This window comes from Eucyclogobius newberryi, unplaced genomic scaffold (genome assembly GCF_026437365.1).
Source record: "Eucyclogobius newberryi isolate DKJ021-1_F unplaced genomic scaffold, fEucNew1.0.hap1 SCAF_14, whole genome shotgun sequence".
NCBI classification, from domain to species: Eukaryota; Metazoa; Chordata; class Actinopteri; order Gobiiformes; family Gobiidae; genus Eucyclogobius; species Eucyclogobius newberryi.
The window spans coordinates 21,023,389-21,040,407 of record NW_027315768.1 but is presented as its reverse complement, the minus strand read 5'-3'; the positions used below and the strand labels follow the sequence as shown (position 1 = coordinate 21,040,407).

General features: G+C 41.4%; 1 protein-coding gene across 13 annotated transcripts in view; it reads left to right on the top strand.

Annotated features, from left to right (window-relative positions):
- Positions 1 to 1,373: 1,373 nt before the first annotated feature.
- caska (calcium/calmodulin-dependent serine protein kinase a) overlaps positions 1,374 to 17,019 on the top strand; it is a 95,150-nt gene continuing 79,504 nt past the window's right edge. For 4 of the 13 annotated variants that reach the window (XM_072444920.1, XM_072444916.1, XM_072444914.1 and 1 more), the window contains exon 1: positions 1,381 to 1,654. In XM_072444920.1, the coding sequence (XP_072301021.1) occupies positions 1,590 to 1,654 (65 nt within the window). In that variant the 5' untranslated portion in view covers positions 1,381 to 1,589. Of the gene's footprint in view, positions 1,655 to 17,019 lie in introns of all 13 variants that reach the window. The other 9 variants (XM_072444911.1, XM_072444907.1, XM_072444915.1 and 6 more) reach the window with 7 other exon arrangements.

The following is a 17,019-nucleotide window of genomic DNA, read 5'->3' as shown; positions in this document are numbered from 1 at the left end:
TGCTGCTGCACATTTACAATCACACACTCACCATCATAGCCAACAAGGGCACGCGACGAATATATGTTTTAATGGGGAGATAAACACTGCTGCGTTAACCCTCAGCAAAACAAAAAATGTACCAACAATATGCGCTTACAGTACAGCCATTTTAGCATTTAAACATAATTATGAGTAAACCTCCAAACTGTGCTTAATTATTCACCCAGGAATAATTAGGCAATTCATGTGCAATGTTTTTCCTCACCAAATGTCTGTTAACACAAGAAAACACTCAAAACTTAATCATGTTGATGTTTTAGAATTTTGTGAATTCTCCTGCCTAACGACTGCACTGGTACTTTGAATAAATTAGCCAAGCTTACCTTCAGCCAGCTTCAGAATTACAAAGTGTATTCCTTTTGTACAAGTGGTTCCAACTTTTTTACTTGCAACCCTTTATCTTGGGTTGAGACAGAAAATGGCTTCAGCCTTATAATTGTGGATTAAGTGCATACTATATTAATGTGATTTATAGAACAATTGAAAATATTGTTTGTTTTATTAGCCTATATTAGATCAAATAATCAAATAACATCTAATGATGTTACCAACATTCTCTTCTAGCCTATTCTAATAAATGGGCCCTTACTTGTAGTATTTTCTTTACATTACAATAAAGTAGACTATTGAAATATAGCAATATTTAACAAATGCATTTCAATCCAAGTTGTTCATAAGAAATCCTGTATAAAGTGTTTATAAGCAGCCTCAATGGCGCCACTGCGCCGCCATATTGGCTCAAAGCCCGCGTGCCTCAGAGGAGGACCACGGGAAGCGGCTCTGCGCCAGAATGGAGGACAGAACAGCAGTTTCATAACCTCCTTGTAGGAGGAGCTTGTGCTTCTGGAAGGTCCGTGGAGGAGCTGCTCCTGCACGTCCGGGGCAAACGAGCCGAGATTCTCCTGCCGCGGAAAAACACGAAGCAAGGATTGGAAAGTGTTGACGAAGGGAAAGACGCGGCGAGTCCCGGCGCTTTCCCGTCTGTGGCGGACTTGAACCTGCCATAGTTGCAATTCAGGAGCGACAGTGCGCAAATCTATGAAAACGCGGCAAAGTGGAGCCGGGCGTAATTCCGAGATGTGAAGCTCACTCACGCACCTGGAGCAGCGCCGCGAGCCCGAGCCCGAGCACCGAGCTCCCGCGTCCACGCGCGTGTCTGCGGGAGTGGGACTGTTCCAGGGGCACAGGCGGCTCAGGACTTTGGTGAATTGTTCCTCTGAGCAGCTCCTCAGCGGCGCCTCAAACACGGAGTGTTTAAGTGTGGTTAGTGTGGAAGAGGAAGGTGGGGCCGGACCGGTGGACTCCCCAAACTGGATTATTGAGCTTCACCCACGGCAGAGGATTTGGGGGCGCGGACTGAAGCGGTAACAACTGGGATTTAGAGCCGATCCTTGTGAACTCTTCAGTGCCTGACCACTCACTGCTGAGCCTGAGCGGTCATCTGTTTGTCCAGCTGCTTGTGGCCTGCACTTAGGAGCATAGTCGGGTTCGGGACGCATATTTTGGGGATACTGTCCTTTTGGGGATACTGTCCCCCCGGTGTTAGAATGACTATGGCGGACGACGACATCCTCTTTGAAGATGTGTACGAGCTGTGCGAGGTCATTGGCAAGTAAGTGTTTCCATGCTTCATGTCAGTGTTTCAAAGGTGTTGGTCACGGGGACTTTCTCTCTATAACACTCAGAAAGGCACGCGCTTTACGCGCGAGCGCACAACATAAAGAATGGCACATTTTGGATTTGCACTAATTGTGTGTCAGGTCTGCACACATGGAACTGTAACACTGCATCTTCTTCAACTATTGAATCATTGTGACTGAAAGTGACTCTCAGTGTTGCTGCTTCGCCCTTAGAACTGAGAATAGAAATGGCTCAACTGTGTTTAATATTGAATATCGTCTCTCATAGTTTAGGTAGTTGTCCTTGTGCTCTGTAGTCGTTACAATGGTGCACTTTTGACCTAGTGGCAGTTGCCAACTTGGTGCAGAGATTAAAGGGCAGGGCACATGAGTCATGCACAACATCTGGACCCCATTAGCATCTGGAGGTCCCATCCAGAGAGGAACATTGTCTCCTGGAGAAACACCTCAGGACTGTGTCTCCACTTCTGTTTGGGTGGAAGCTCCCAGCTTTGCCTGTGCTTTGTAACTGCTTTGTGTTTGAAATGAAACTTTTCCTCCTTGATTTAGGCCTACACAAACTTCATCCATCTGTGTAAATGATGCAGCGATTAGTCCTCGCCAGCTGTATTGTGTGTTTACACGTGACAGCATTGTAAAGCAATTGTGAGAACACAACCGACCCAGATTATATTATTAGTTTGTTAATTCTAACTATAATTTGAACAATATTGTACTCATATAAAAAAGCAATTTCTGAGCAATCACATGATCAAACTTTATTTTCAATCATGATTTTGACTATTTTTCATAGTGCACACTTTAAACACACGTGATTATCTTTACATGCTGTTCATTTTATACATCCAATATGCAATAGAGATGGCATATACCTAAATAATAGCATATTTAAAATGCTCATTTGCAGATTCATCTTGCAGCCTACATCTAGCCTGGATGTCGCTTGTCAACTCTTCCTCACTGGCCAGTGGCTGTGGCCCCCAGCTGCTCGAGGCCCCATTATAAATAGACATAATTGTCAGAAGATGACTAAGTGGATATATCCAACTCTCGTTATCATGCCATTTTCACATGTAAATACCGTAAAACCACAGCAGTTTAGTTTGTCTTACACTTTGCGGTAATTACACATGTTATGTTTAGTGCCGCACCAGTTCAAAGGAGATGATTTCTGCATCTCGAACGATTCACTCCGTTGGGCGACGCACACGCTGGCGCTGGCACGCTGGCGCTGTCACTGGGATGTTGGCTGTTTGACAGAGTGATAAGACACGCACTGCACTCAACATGTTTAAACAAGCCTGAAAAACGACATGAGCTTTATCCCACACAGCCACTGGCAATTTATAAATCACTCATTCAAACCAATACAGCTCGGAAAGGAGGAGGCCACTGCAACTCTATCTGTAAAGGATCTTTTCATAATATGTTGGGTTTGGCCCTGGGTCTCGACTGCTTATAATTTCCAAATTAAACTTGTTCTATACATTTGTGGTGCTGAATGTTATTGCAAAAAGGTCTGTGAGATTCAGTCATTTCTAATCGTGCGAAGGAAATAAATAGTGATAGATTAAAAAAGTCAGTATTAGTTATGTTTAGGAAAATTGTAATTGAAAGGCTGTATTGAATGAGAAAAGAGAATAGTACATTTTTTTTGTCTTATAGCTCAGCCCTGTTTTAAATGGTCAAAAGTCTTTCCAAAACTAGGACAGTAAAGTTGGTCTAAAACTGGTTTACAACATTGGAATACCAGAACGTGGCAGAATCAGAGCGTTTTGACCCGATTCCTTCATTGCTTTAGGATCTGGGTTCCTATAAACTAAAGCAAGTTGACAGTGAGATATAGATATGAGAATGCTTTGGTCTTTCAGAATTGCTTACAAGACTCATAAACCTGCTGTGGATGAGAAGTGGTGTAGGAGGAGACCTTCAAACTCCTGAATTGTGTGAATCATAGCTTACTCACTTTTCACTGACTGCCTATAATTTGAAGTTAGCAGAAGGCAACCGCAGTCTTTTATCAGCTGACCTGCTGCGCTCCGTGCGTGGAAGCACAACTGTCACAGCCTCAATTTGAGACTGCGTTGAGAGGGTGAGGAAAGGAGGAGCAGTCGAGGATTTTTTGATCCTTGAGGCGAAGGGAAAAATCAGGAAAAAAGGCTAAATCACAGTGGAGCGGTGACGAGACACACCGGTAAAAGCCTGAGGGTCCTGTGCAGCTCTCCGTGTACAAGTGTGTGTTTTGCTGAGGTTAAAGCTGTGTACACATGGACTATATATAGGCTGCAGTATACTGTACTTGGAAAGTGCTGTTAAATACTGCTATGTGTGCTCAAGGGGGAGCTGGGACTGAAGGTTCATTAAGAGTTCAACTCTGACTCTTGGAATCACGTTTATTATAGATCAAAAGAAACGTATTTCACCAATAGGATTTCAGGTTTGTTCCCATTTTAGAGGGAAAGGATTATTAGTCCAATTGATTCTACTACAGTACAATATGATTCATCACTCTAAAAGCCAAAGAGGGAAACAAACCAAATATAGTATATAAGGATGATAAATGTAGAACATGTGTCAGAAACCTTGTCCAGGTCAATTCAATGTGTGAATTTAACTCATGACCATCATAAGACGAGACATTGACATATATTTCGATAAATAAATGTTACTGTTCAAAATGTTTTTCACAACACTTTTTGTTTTGTTATTACTGTATATATATATTTTACTGTTTTAGTAGTGATGTAACCCACCAGCACTTAATCCTTTTTTTTTGTCTGTGTCTAATGATTTTTATGCACATTATGGTAATAGACGAGAATCAGACGATTTAATCTCTTATTTCATGCCTTGATCTCATTTTTATTTTATTTTTACACGTTTGACGATCAAAGATAAAGTGCAGTTACGTTCAGATCTCAAACGCTCCTCCCGAGATGTGCTGACGAAATGGCCAGTTGTACTCTTATTCACCTTTAAAAACACTTTAACCAAACCAGAATCTAGCCGTGTGCACATGGTCATCTTCTTATAGATTGATCCAACCATTTCCTGCTTCCTAGGCACAGCATGGAAAGAGCCAGGGTGAACTGAGTGAAGGAGCAGGAGAGGTCAGGTCCAGAGGAGGAGGAAGCCGTCCATTAGTTTGACTCACACATTAAGAGACACTTTGCCCCAGGGAAATGTTCCTTTGTAGTGCGCCCTTGTTAAGGAGTTGAGTGTTTCTACTGCACTCCTCATGAAGAAGCTCAGTTTGCCTACATTAAGGTCCTTAGAGTTTATTTCTGTACTTGGTCTGTTGCTAATGGTTGGTCTCACGTTTTACAAGATTACCGAATCGCTTTTAGATCGTACATACAAGATTACACACCTCACCAGTGGTTTTCAAACTTTCCAAATGCCCTTTTAATTAGGCGTGTATCATAAACGTCGATAAAAATCAGAACGTGTTTAAACCACTATTGCCAATAAAACCATGACTATTCAAAGGTTTCAGAGGGATGGAAATGTAAGCACAGTTGCCATAGCAATGATATATTTAACAAAATATTCTATCTTTTCAATGTTGCCTGTGCATGTGTTTCAGAATAACGCGGAATTCGGACTGTTGCTTTGGCAATTTAAATCTTTAAAATATGAAGAAGTCCTTAAGCCGTTGCGTATGACAGGAAGCTCATGAATAAAGAACAGGTCGTTAATAACCATGAATAAGGACACGCTAAGCTGAATGAATAAGGCCCACGATCGGCATTCCAGGTTGAGAAGCGCTGGTCTAGACAATGCTTCTCATATTGATTTAGTCCCAGCCATTGGGCGGTTGTGCTCTGCCTGCAGTGCCTGTCGTCTCCTGTTAATGGAGCCAGAAATGGGCGCTAATGCCATCCAGCTGAATGGATCAATGACCTCGCTGTTCTCTGTTTTTGCACCTACAGTGGATTTAACAATGGCCACTGTCCCGTCACATACGTTGCCGTGGAGCCAAGCCCCCGCCTCGCCGCATACAATGAATTATCCTCCCCTTGCATACCTACGAGGACTGTAAATCTGGTCCGGTGTGGCTGTACGGAGCCCGGCCCAGTCTGTTGTCTCCGTCTTTTCTGAAAAACCTGGACCCCATGTCATAAGAGAGGCTAGTTATGTTGTGTTTTGAGGAATTTGACGTCCGCTAAGTTAAAATGTATAACTCCTGTTGTCTTCAATCAGAGCGTGCGTACATGTTTTATGAATGTTAAACTTTGAATGACTTTTGGCACTGCACTGCCAATCATGTCAAATGTATCAAGAGTCTGTCTCATAGATTTGGTCACCGCCGACTCCGACAAATATGGTCCTGTCAAGACGATTTCTCTTCTGGAGAAAGAGCACATAACGACGTGTTCTGCGTTGCTATAACTATGGGACTTTAGGATGTGAGTAATTTCAGATAGGTTGATGCGCAGAGCGTGTAAGTGAAGATGAGGTCGTCACACAGGAGGAAATGAATTAACCTTGGTTCAGTGGACTTGCAGCACTGTGGAAGCTTATCCTGATCATCTCTTTTATTTAATGAAAAGTCTCATGCGCACGTTGTTTACTGTCATGCGTGTCATTCTGAGGCAAAACAACAGCAGCCTCAGGGAGCTAATCTACAAAACTGGTCCACACTCAAATAAAATGAATTTTATATCTGTGACATGCATGCGGAATTGAACAAACATGAATTCTGATCAAGTTCAAGGCTAGAAAAAGTGTGACTGAAACACTGCAGAGGCATGGATGGCATCTGCAGTGCACATTCTTGTAATTCTCCTCAAGATAAGAAACCTGTGACAGTCATTGTTTATCTTTACGACATTTGCCCTCCTTTAAGAGTAACAGGAAAGGTTTTCTAATGAGTCATTTGTGGGAGAGAAGCGTATGCAGAGGTTTGGGTCAAGACTGTATATAAAATCCTTATATTGTAGTAATCTGGGACGATGATTCTTCTTGTGGCAGTTGTTCTTGGTTTGACTCTCTCTTCAGCAATACCTGCGTTGTTGCTTTGCATCTGTAGAGTAAAGGTTAACCAGCCTTTGTGTACTTGTTCACGTAAGTGCGCATCTGTTAGTCATCACAGCAGGTTCCTCTTATCCACCAAGGTTCTCCGGTGTGTTCATTAATGCATAATTAATTAGTCACTTCCCTCTGACTCCCTGTGCGTATAAACGTTCACCTACAGAGATGTCATGTGTGAATAATTAGTGAAGCTGCAAGTTCATAGCACACCCAAAACACATTTACATACCATTTACTCCTACTTGAATTAGATAATAAAACCACCAAAACTAGACTGTAATTCTGTTTTTATTTCTTAAGACATTTTGTTGATGCTGTTAGAACAATGAAATCATAATCTAATTAAAATGTTATACTCTCAAACCCAATGTATCTAAAAGAAGTGTCTTGAAGGGCATCTAAGCCAATTGTAAACTATAAAAATCAATGGTGTTTTGTTGTGGCAACTCCAGGAAAGAGCTGAAAAAAGACGTTTCAAAGATGATCTTTAGCAAGTTTGTTTGGGGTTCTGAACTCTCTTCCTGATTGTTTTGCTGTGGATGTCTCTGTCCACAGCAGTTTCCAGTGGACATGCCAAAGCACACATTGTCACCTGGGTTACAGCTGGGGCCCCAGGAAAAATAACACCCACAATGCAACACACTGGGTGAAAAACATTCCTTTTCAACCTTTTAAATTTTTTTTTTAATAGCAATAAAAACTAAATCAATAACAGTATTTTATGGAGTGTTTTATGTTGTTATTCTATGCCATATGTACCATTTTTACTTGGAGCAGTGGAAAAGACATTCTGTGCATGTAGTTGATGGAAAGTCTTGGTCTTGCTGTAAAACATGGTCCTTCGACATGCAGATGACGCCAAATACTTATTGAAATGTTCAGAGGAATAAAAGGGGAATTGCTTTGTGCCTACATGTTTGATTCGTGCAGTGACAGCTCTATTGTTAATAACAGGAGGCATCAAGGCCTCCAGGTGTGCCACTACAATGGAAGATATTTTTGTCACAGTTTGTGCAAAGCTCTTTAAAAAACATTCAAATTCATAACGCTTTATTGTCATAGTTTCTCTCTATTTATTTAAGCAGACCAGTTATTGACTTAACTCGGGGTCTACATCTAGTGCTAAGTGCATTTGTGCTGTTTATTGATTTTTCAATCTAAAGAAAATAAAAAACAAAGTTACCTTTAGGTTGAAAGGAAAGTTCACATGATGATGATAAAAAATGTTGTCGCGCTTGTGTTGGGTGAACCTGAATTGTCCCCACAAACAAGACCGAGTTCTTTATATCAGCTATAAAGCCTTTGGTTCTTATTGTTAGCTTCTTGACCACAGGAACAAGTAAATTAAGAGAAATAAGGTTAAAACAGAAATAAGAATGAACACTGCACACCTCATCGCAGTTCTTTCATCAAATACAGACTGTATTGAGGGAGTGTATGTGATTATTATGCTCGTTCCAGTCGTCCTCGGAGGTCGGACCACAGAGAAAGTTTTCTCAGAGTTTCTGCGTTCCAGCGTCAAGTGGGAAAAAACTATAAGAAATACATAACACTGTGTGGACTGTAACGACTCAAATCAAACAATAAAACCCAAGAAGCTGCTCAAATCAACAAATACTGTACTGTAACACTGATGCAGATGCTTTTATTGTCTCCAATCCAACCCCCGACAACAACAACAACAACATCTGGAAGGCAGCATACTCTATCATGTCAGAACATCCTAGTGTTTAGGGCTATGCAATTGCAATATGGAAAAAAATAATAACTTTCTTTTTTTTCATATTGATCAATCTCTTTCCAAAAAGTAAAAATGGCTTATAGTAATGATTTTATGAACATAAACTATGGATCTGTGCAATTCAAGTAAATTTTTCGACGAATTGCCCTGGCCTACTAGTAGTTGTAGTATTATCAATCTAACCACACTCTGGAGTTTGGATATGAAAGGCAGTGACTGAAATGGAAATATCTCTAGAGAATATTGTTTAAGGGCTGGCCTCACAGTCTGACTCTGCAAATATTTTGAGAATGACTGTTGGAGGGTCCCCGTGGGCCAAAGCCACATTTAGCAGTGTGGCTGTGTCTGACAGATGGGTGACACATGCTTGGTGCCAGGCCTATTGTAAGTGCAATGGGACTCGGGGACACAGGCGCAGAGCAGCCCTCCGTGTGAAGCTGGGTGGAAAACCACATTGTCTTAGCTGCAGCAGTACCACTTTCTCACAGCACAATGCACAATTTCCAACTCGCTCCATCACCACCTCTGCACCTTTACCTATCTGGGAATACACTGTTGTATGTATGTATTTTGTGTAGAAAAGGATATAATATTGTATTGTTTTATCACATAATTTGGCTAAATCTGTGTAAATCTCTTCTTTCTTGATATTAATATATTTACACTCTGTAAAAAAAAAAAAAAGAAGAAATAAAATACATTTGGAGATGCTTTCTTTTTTCAATACAATATTTTATCACAAAAGTAAAAAAATAAAACCCATGGTATTATCGTCTTATTGCCGAGTCCTAACTATACAGCGACTCCACACCTGATCTCACCTGTTGTACCTAGAAGCTGCGCATGGTTACGTCTACAGTAATAAATGCATTCTCAGGTTCTGTATCACATCTTTACCTTGCGTGGGCTCTGACTCCTTTGTGTCCCTCCCACTCGTGGCCTCGCACGGCGACTTTGCATTCATCCTGCGCTTTTCAAAGTGTCAGAAGCTTAAATGGTGCTGTCATTACTCATCCGTCCTTGTGTGCTTAAAAGCGCTAAGTGTCGGTACCAGCGTCCTTGCGGGGAAGTTATGGCAACTTTCTGTCGGCAACGGCAACCGGAATTGTTGAAGGGAACTGCGGCGCACTGTCACTTTTTGGCCTTTCCGTAACCTGCCATCTGGGAAACAGCAGGAAGTCGAGTGCATATGTTCTGTGTCAGCGCCTTTAGGCTGGAGGGGGCCGTCCGAGTGACAAAAACCCTCTATATCTGTCAAATACAAACCACTCCTCATTTCCTAGACCGGGAAAAGTGTGAAAAACTTGCTGTTGTCACATTACTGCGTGGTGTGGTTATTCGGTTTGTCTGTGTGAATGGGATAATGCCTACACAGTCGATAGTGTGTGTGGCAGATATTATGATATCAGCATGCGACTTCATGCTGAGGACGTATACAGCAGCTTTGTCAAATATTTACCTTTGTGCAGTCTGGGGCTACACGCTGAGACTGTTTGCTGTGGGCAGTTCAGTTAATGTTTGCATTCAAGGACTGTCCAGAGAATTGGAAATTAATTTAAGTGAATTATTTCATCTCAGGATTATCCGTACAAGATGGCAATACAAATTCAACATAGAAGCAGCAAGAATGAACGGTATATACTAAGACCATGAATTGTTTATACACCATAGGCAGAGCTGAAGATGTGCATGTTCTCTTGGGGATTGTTGCGTTCACTCTTGCACACGCTACATTCAGATTGTGAATAAATTGTGAATATGTTGGGAGTAGACCAGGAAAAACGAGCACTAGAACAAGACGAAGCCCAGACTACACCAGGACTAAACTGGAGCTGGAGGTCTCGAGGGAAACCAAAATATTTAATTTGGGATATAATGAAAGAGGAAATTAAGTTATATTAGAGGAAAGAATGTGGAAGAATAGTGAAATGTTGTTTGGTGACCACCAGTCCCGAACAAACCGAACATTTTATAACATTATGGTAAAAGTTGAGTCAAGTGGACTTTAAATGTTAAGATATTACAATTTTGATCTGAAATGTAGTTTCTGCTTAATATTCACACTTCTGTATTCGTAGAGTCAGAATCAGAAAAGTTTTTTTGCCATTGCAATGAACAAAATTCACAAACATAGGAACTTGCTTAGGTGATTCTGTGCAACATACAATGATGAACAATGATAAAACAACATATATAAAATCAAGATGGGCATGCATTAAATAAAAACAATTCAAATTCTATATTGGATAAAAATATAAATAGGCTTACTATGTACACAAAATTGAGGTGAATTTACAGATGTAGTGCAGGAAGTGAACAGTGTAGTGAGTGATTGATTTAATTGTAATTAAAGTGGTAGGTGATTAGCTAATGGTGGGACTTGAGGTCCTGGGTGATGGTGGTGCAGAGGAGGAGGAAGGAGTCCACGGTGGTGCTAGGGGAGTCTGTCATGGTGAAAGGGGGCTGGGGAGCTGTGACTTTCCTGACGTCCATGATCATCTCCACTGTCATCTGGGCATTGAGCTCCAGGTTGTTACCACTGAACCAGGACACCGGCCGGTCCACCTCCCTCCTGTAGACAGACTCATCCTCCTCCAAGATGAGCCCGATGAGGGGGGTGGCATCCGCAAACTTCATCAGTTTTACGGAGTTGTGGCTGGAGGTGCAGCAGGGCTTTATGCTTTCCTACTGGTTCTATACATTTTAAAATCATGATCAATCAATATGGGGAGAGAAGAATTGTGATACGTTTATATTTTGGCACTAGATCTGCCCACTTTGTATAGTATCTGTAAAATCCCAAGTGTGAACAGGGCATTGAGAGCGGGGCGGAGCGGGGGATGAAGAGTGCTGAAGTCTTTGAGTTATGAGCTGTAGACACAATCAGTCATAAGAGCAGCGTTCAGCACTTTCCCCCAACCACTTATAAAAGCTCACCTCTGCCAAGTGCCAGCCCACGCCAAGTCTGCTTCACATGTGCACGACCGAACAGTGGGGCGATGCACACCGGGCTATTGCACTCCTCTCCGCAGGGGTCATGTAAACATAATACAAGTATAAAGAATGCAGGTTAATCCAACGTGACCTTTCACCACGGCTCCATTTGGTAAATAAACACACGCGCCCCCGCAGCACTCATACCAAACACATATGGTGCATAGGCAATCGCAGCATCAGCCTTGCATTAATTAGCCGTAACATTCTGAAAGGCAAAGAGAATAACTTTCACCGTTTGTATTGGATTCATTTCACATAAAGTATTAGAGGCTTTGAAGCGGGTAGGAAGTATTTTTTAAAATGTTATGATATAATTGCAGTGTTGGATATATGCTAAAAATGATTATCAAGTGTACTGGTTATAATTAAAAACTCTTTAAAAAGGAAAAGGTTCCCTTAAAATGTGGGTATATGGTAATATTTCTGCACTTCTGTAGCAAATTGTAGTCCTTTCAGTCCATTCAGGATTGTGCCTGACTATACCTCAACATAGAGGTGGGCAATATTTCAAAATTAAGATAATATCATGAATGTTGTTTTGAAGATGTACATTATTTGAGTATCGAGTATATTGTTTATAGTTAAACAAAATGCTAAAAAAAAAAAACGAAAAAAAAAAAAAGTGTTGTTGTAAAGGGTTATATTTCTGCACGTTTTTGATTATTTTTTTGCCAATGTTGCCCGATCCTTCCTCAACCACATTTTAGTAAATTTCTAATTCGCAAAAATATAGCGTCCGAATATCGTAATTTGAATTGTTTATAAAGGTACACATGTTTGTCAGTATTGCCCGATACTCCAAGCAGAAATACTCGACTAGGGCCATATTGTTACATAATGGGGGGAGTGTGTCTTCAAAACTGCAGTTCAAATGCACTGCTTTTGATAAATATTTGCCCATTTTGCACAGACTTGAAAGGGTCAGGTGTAGTTTAAGTGAAGACTGTCCTGCATGTACTTATCAACAGACAAGGTGCTGAAAACAAGGCCTGTTCCAATAGAAAAATGACAGAGTGGTGCATAAAGGTTCCGAGTACTAGTTTCCCTCTGCCAATCTTGTGTAATGATTAAACAGCGGGCCATTAATTGAAATGAAGTTTAATTATTTGCAGTCAGATTGCAATTATTTGCTTTCCAGTGCAGTTTCCACTTATTCAGGTACTTTGAGATCAGTGGCTCTGTAACAGTGGCTCATCATCAATGTTTATTCGTAAATAACGCTGACTTGATGAGTGTTTGAGCAATTGCTTTGACACCTTTTCATCACAATAGTTTTGCACTGGCAGCAATAATGAGTCACAGTCACCAACTCCCTTTTGTTCTCTTGATTATGCACTTAATGCCAGAAGCTCTGTCAATTGTATCTGTAAATTATCGTCAGTGTTGCATTTTATATGTTTTGACTCTGTGACAACCTGTATCTGAGCACGCACTTCTCAGCCTGTCGACCTGCAGCTCCAGGCTTCGTTGGCATGCTCTGCTCTGATTGGCTGTCAGATTCCATTAGGGAGTTTCCTGTCAGAAAATCCGAAGGGCGTGATTGGCCGATGGCAGTGGAGCTGACACATATCTGTCAGTATCCCCTTCACAGAGACGTGCTGAAGAGACTGTTAGGGCTGCACCTGCGTCGAGCACAAAGAGACCACCACAAAGCAAAGCGCTGAGCCAGGACCAGGCCTTGTCCCTGTGCCATGTTTAACCCAATATACAGTCAACACATGCACCAGTGTGTGCCCCCATGCCGCGCTCTCTGCAGACTGTTATATGTTACTCATTTGAAAGTCAGATTTTGTGCTAAATGCTTTAAAACTCTCCTAAACTAACTCCACGCTGTATTCACACAGAGGCATGTGGGCTTATAGTCCTCATTAAGTTTGCTCTAGAGCTAATAGCGTGAAGCGATGCTAACATACAGCTGATGTGCCGCTGTTGTTATTTCCACCTGCTTTAAACCTGTCACTGTCACATCAAAACTCTGCACACAAACCCCACTGTCACTCTAGCTACAGTCACAGATAAATTAAATGTCTTTAACCAGAGGTCTACAGGTCAAGTTATTTCAGTAAATAAGGCATGGGGAGTGAAAAATCATATCTGGAGAAGGAGCGCGTAAAGGTGTTTGAGCACATGTGTGAGATCACAGTAGTGTGTGTTCATGAACACAGACAGGAGAAGGAATAGACCAGGCGTTAGCTCAGGTAAATAAAGGCTCTGGGAAAGGATCATACAAGTGCAGAGTCAACTGTGGGATGCATACAAAATGTACTAATAAAATAAGGTAAAAAATAAACTTGATCTCAGTATGTACACATAAATCTACACAAAAATGTAAGAATGTGCAGAAAGTGAAATATTACAGAAAATGAGTCCAACGGCAGAGGGAAAGAAGCGATGGACAGTAGCCTCCTGCCTGAGGGAAGAAGCTCAAAATGTAGAGGACAAAAACCCCTCAAAAACTCAAATCATCAGTCAATTCATTATAAAGCCAATAATTCAATGTATTACATTTTGAACACAGTCCCATCAACTGTATGTTTATACTTGTTTACTGTTTACTTTAAATACATTTACGAGTACTTATGTACTTTGACTCAGGTAAGTAGTTTTCAGACTTTAGAGTCATTGTTTAATAAGTAATTGTACTCTTACTTCAGTACTTTTGCCACCTCTGAGTGTCCCACTCTCTCTGGCTGAGCATTGGCCCCTCTCATCCTATCAGTTTGTCCTGGTGTAATCATGAGTAAGCAAGTTGATCCTGGCCTGTTTTTTTTTTTCTTTTTTCGAAGCATGTTTGACCCCCTGGTTTGTCATAGTGTACAGTGTGACTCCATACATGCCTATCTGGGCTAATCTTAGCTTTAGCACTTGCTCTGGCCAATGGTGAGGATTAAGAGACATAAGACGTGGGCAACTAGACAAGGCTTAGGAATAGTAAAGAGTGTGCTGCCTGTTAGTGGTTGAGGTAGCAGTACACATGCCAGGCAGTACAAGGCACTACAAAACCCTTGGGGGGAAAGTAAACCTCAGGAGAACCACAGTGAAGAAGAGATCATACTCTCACCGATGGACGGGCTGCAGATGGTCCAGGACTGAAGCGCCTCTATTTGACTCAGGAGGAGAGAGGGTGGTTCATCTAGACATGGCAGTTTATCCAGGCAGATGAAGAGCAGTTCATCTAGAGTTTAGAGCGTTCATATCTACAGGTCAGCATCAGCAGTGTCTGAAACAGTACGTCTCTCCAAGGGGAGTGGAAGAAGGAGAAAACTATGTGAACATCACTGAACAGACTCACGTGAAGATAGGATAGTGCTCAAGCTGCCATACTTCCCCCAGCAGAGTTGCTCCTAGGGCAGTGTTGCTGGAAAACTGTAGGTTTTTATTTCTGTTCCTAACTAGTCTGACCATAAGTGATTTCAAAGAGGAACGTTTTAAGCCTGGTCTTAAATGAAGAGACTGTGTCGACCTCTTTAACATGGACAGGAGCTGATTCCATAACACAGGAGCTTGGTAGCTAAACGCTCTCCTCCTACTGTGCTTTTAGAGACTCTTGGGACCACCAGAAGGCCAGCATTTTGAGAGCAAAGAGCTCTATGTAAGGAAATGTAACATTTGTCCTCTGTATTTGACACGTATCAGTTTTTGTATTTTGTACTACTACTTATTTGATTATATTTTGCAGTACTTTTATTATTATTTTGCCTTCGCCTCTGCTCCCAGATGCCAGAGCCAGACATAAGTTCAGCCTTGTTATGGTCGACACAATTGCCATGTACCACAACAACTCAGACATTATCATTATTTTTGAGAAACAACGCTTTTAGTGGAGCTCTCGGACGGCACATGGCAGCAGTTATGACTAATGACAGAGGAAACAAAAGTGACCGCCATTAAGAATAAATGTCAGCTGCAAGTGGGAGGTGTCTGCATTATTACCTGACCATATGGTCACAAAGGCACAAACAAAGCAGCCCATAATAATAACTGTGAAGAGGTACAACAAATGAGTGGTTTTATAGCAACTTTTCTTCAAGAAAATCTACAACTCACAGACTGGCAAAGATTTGTATTCAAGGCAACAACATCCTAGAATATGTTACAAAAAATGCAACAAATGCTGACGCTAAAAGGTTTCAAGACATTGCATATCACACTTAGATATAATCTTCATTGAAATATTTGCCATGTATATTCCAATAGAGTATAATGGGTGGTCAGTGTGTGCCTCCCAAAAGCTCCCTGTGTCCTCTGCCTCCTGGAGTGTCATGGATTAGGGGAAGTGCTCTTCAGAATTAGATAGAGCACAGCAGGAAATACACGCTGGGATTTTATTAACCACCTGCTGAGCCTTGTTCATGTGAATTTGTCATTATTATTTTGGCTGTTGACGGTACTGTGTGAAATCAAGGGGCTTGTAATCTTGGGCTAAGGGATAGACCGAAAAATGTTGCGGCAATCAACAATCTCCAGCGTGGACATATGTGGTTCAGGCTAAACGTAAAGATGCAGTCTTTTAGTGCAACGGTGGCACAACATGGGACTACACTTCCCCCGTATAAGTTAGTAAGTCACAGGGTTATGGATGTCTCAAAAATTAAAACATTGATTTCATTGATCTCTTTGACAGACTTGTTCCAAAACTGACACTCCACTTCACATTTATCAAATTAGTTGTCATGTACAATTAATTCATCATTTCCACCGTCGAAAGAAACCATGACAAACATTTTATTAAGAAGAAAAATCATGTGTCATTTTTTGACATCTCTTAATCTTATAATTCAAATGTGTTACTTTCCTTGACAAGGCTTATCCATTTTTCTGGGTAAAGTATTTGCTTTAATTTGTACAATGTCCAAACATGCACAGCAAATTCTTAGTTTTAATATGGATTGCTACGATATAAGCACTGTACAAAATCATGGATCATGATTTATCTTAATTTTGGCCTTGTGATCTTAATTCAACTGTGTGTGCATGAAATTTCCCCATGTGGGACAATAAAGGAATATCTTATCTTATCTTATCTTATTCACTTGCTTGTACCCCTTGTCCCCTTTAGATACAGACAGTGATTATATGAGCATGGTTATGTATCCTAATCTATGTACGTGCACCTTAATATTGACTCGACTAACCCCGTACAATTTGAGCAGAGCTGGGCTGAAACCACGAGCACTGTGGAGCTGGGCCGGCCTGTACATGCACACGGGAACTTAACCGTGACAAAAGAGTTCGCGCACATGATTGAGTTTGTCTATCCTTTGAAAAATCCCGTAGCCACAGCTTCCAGACAATTGACTGAGCCGCATAGATTAAATGTTCCCCGGGTGTGGACAGAAGCCTGGGCGAAGCGGCGCTGGCGTGTTGCTCAGCGCTGATTTGTACGACAAAATTAGATGGCATTGTAAACGGTGAGTTTTGTTTTCGCACGGGATGAGGGAAATTGTCCAAAGTGAGCAGTGTTTTACAGCGGTGGATTGTAATAGATGCTGTCAGACTCTTTCTCTGTTGTAAAGGCGGTTCAGGGGTGACCTTAAGTGACCTTCGGACAGGACACTAAAAAGA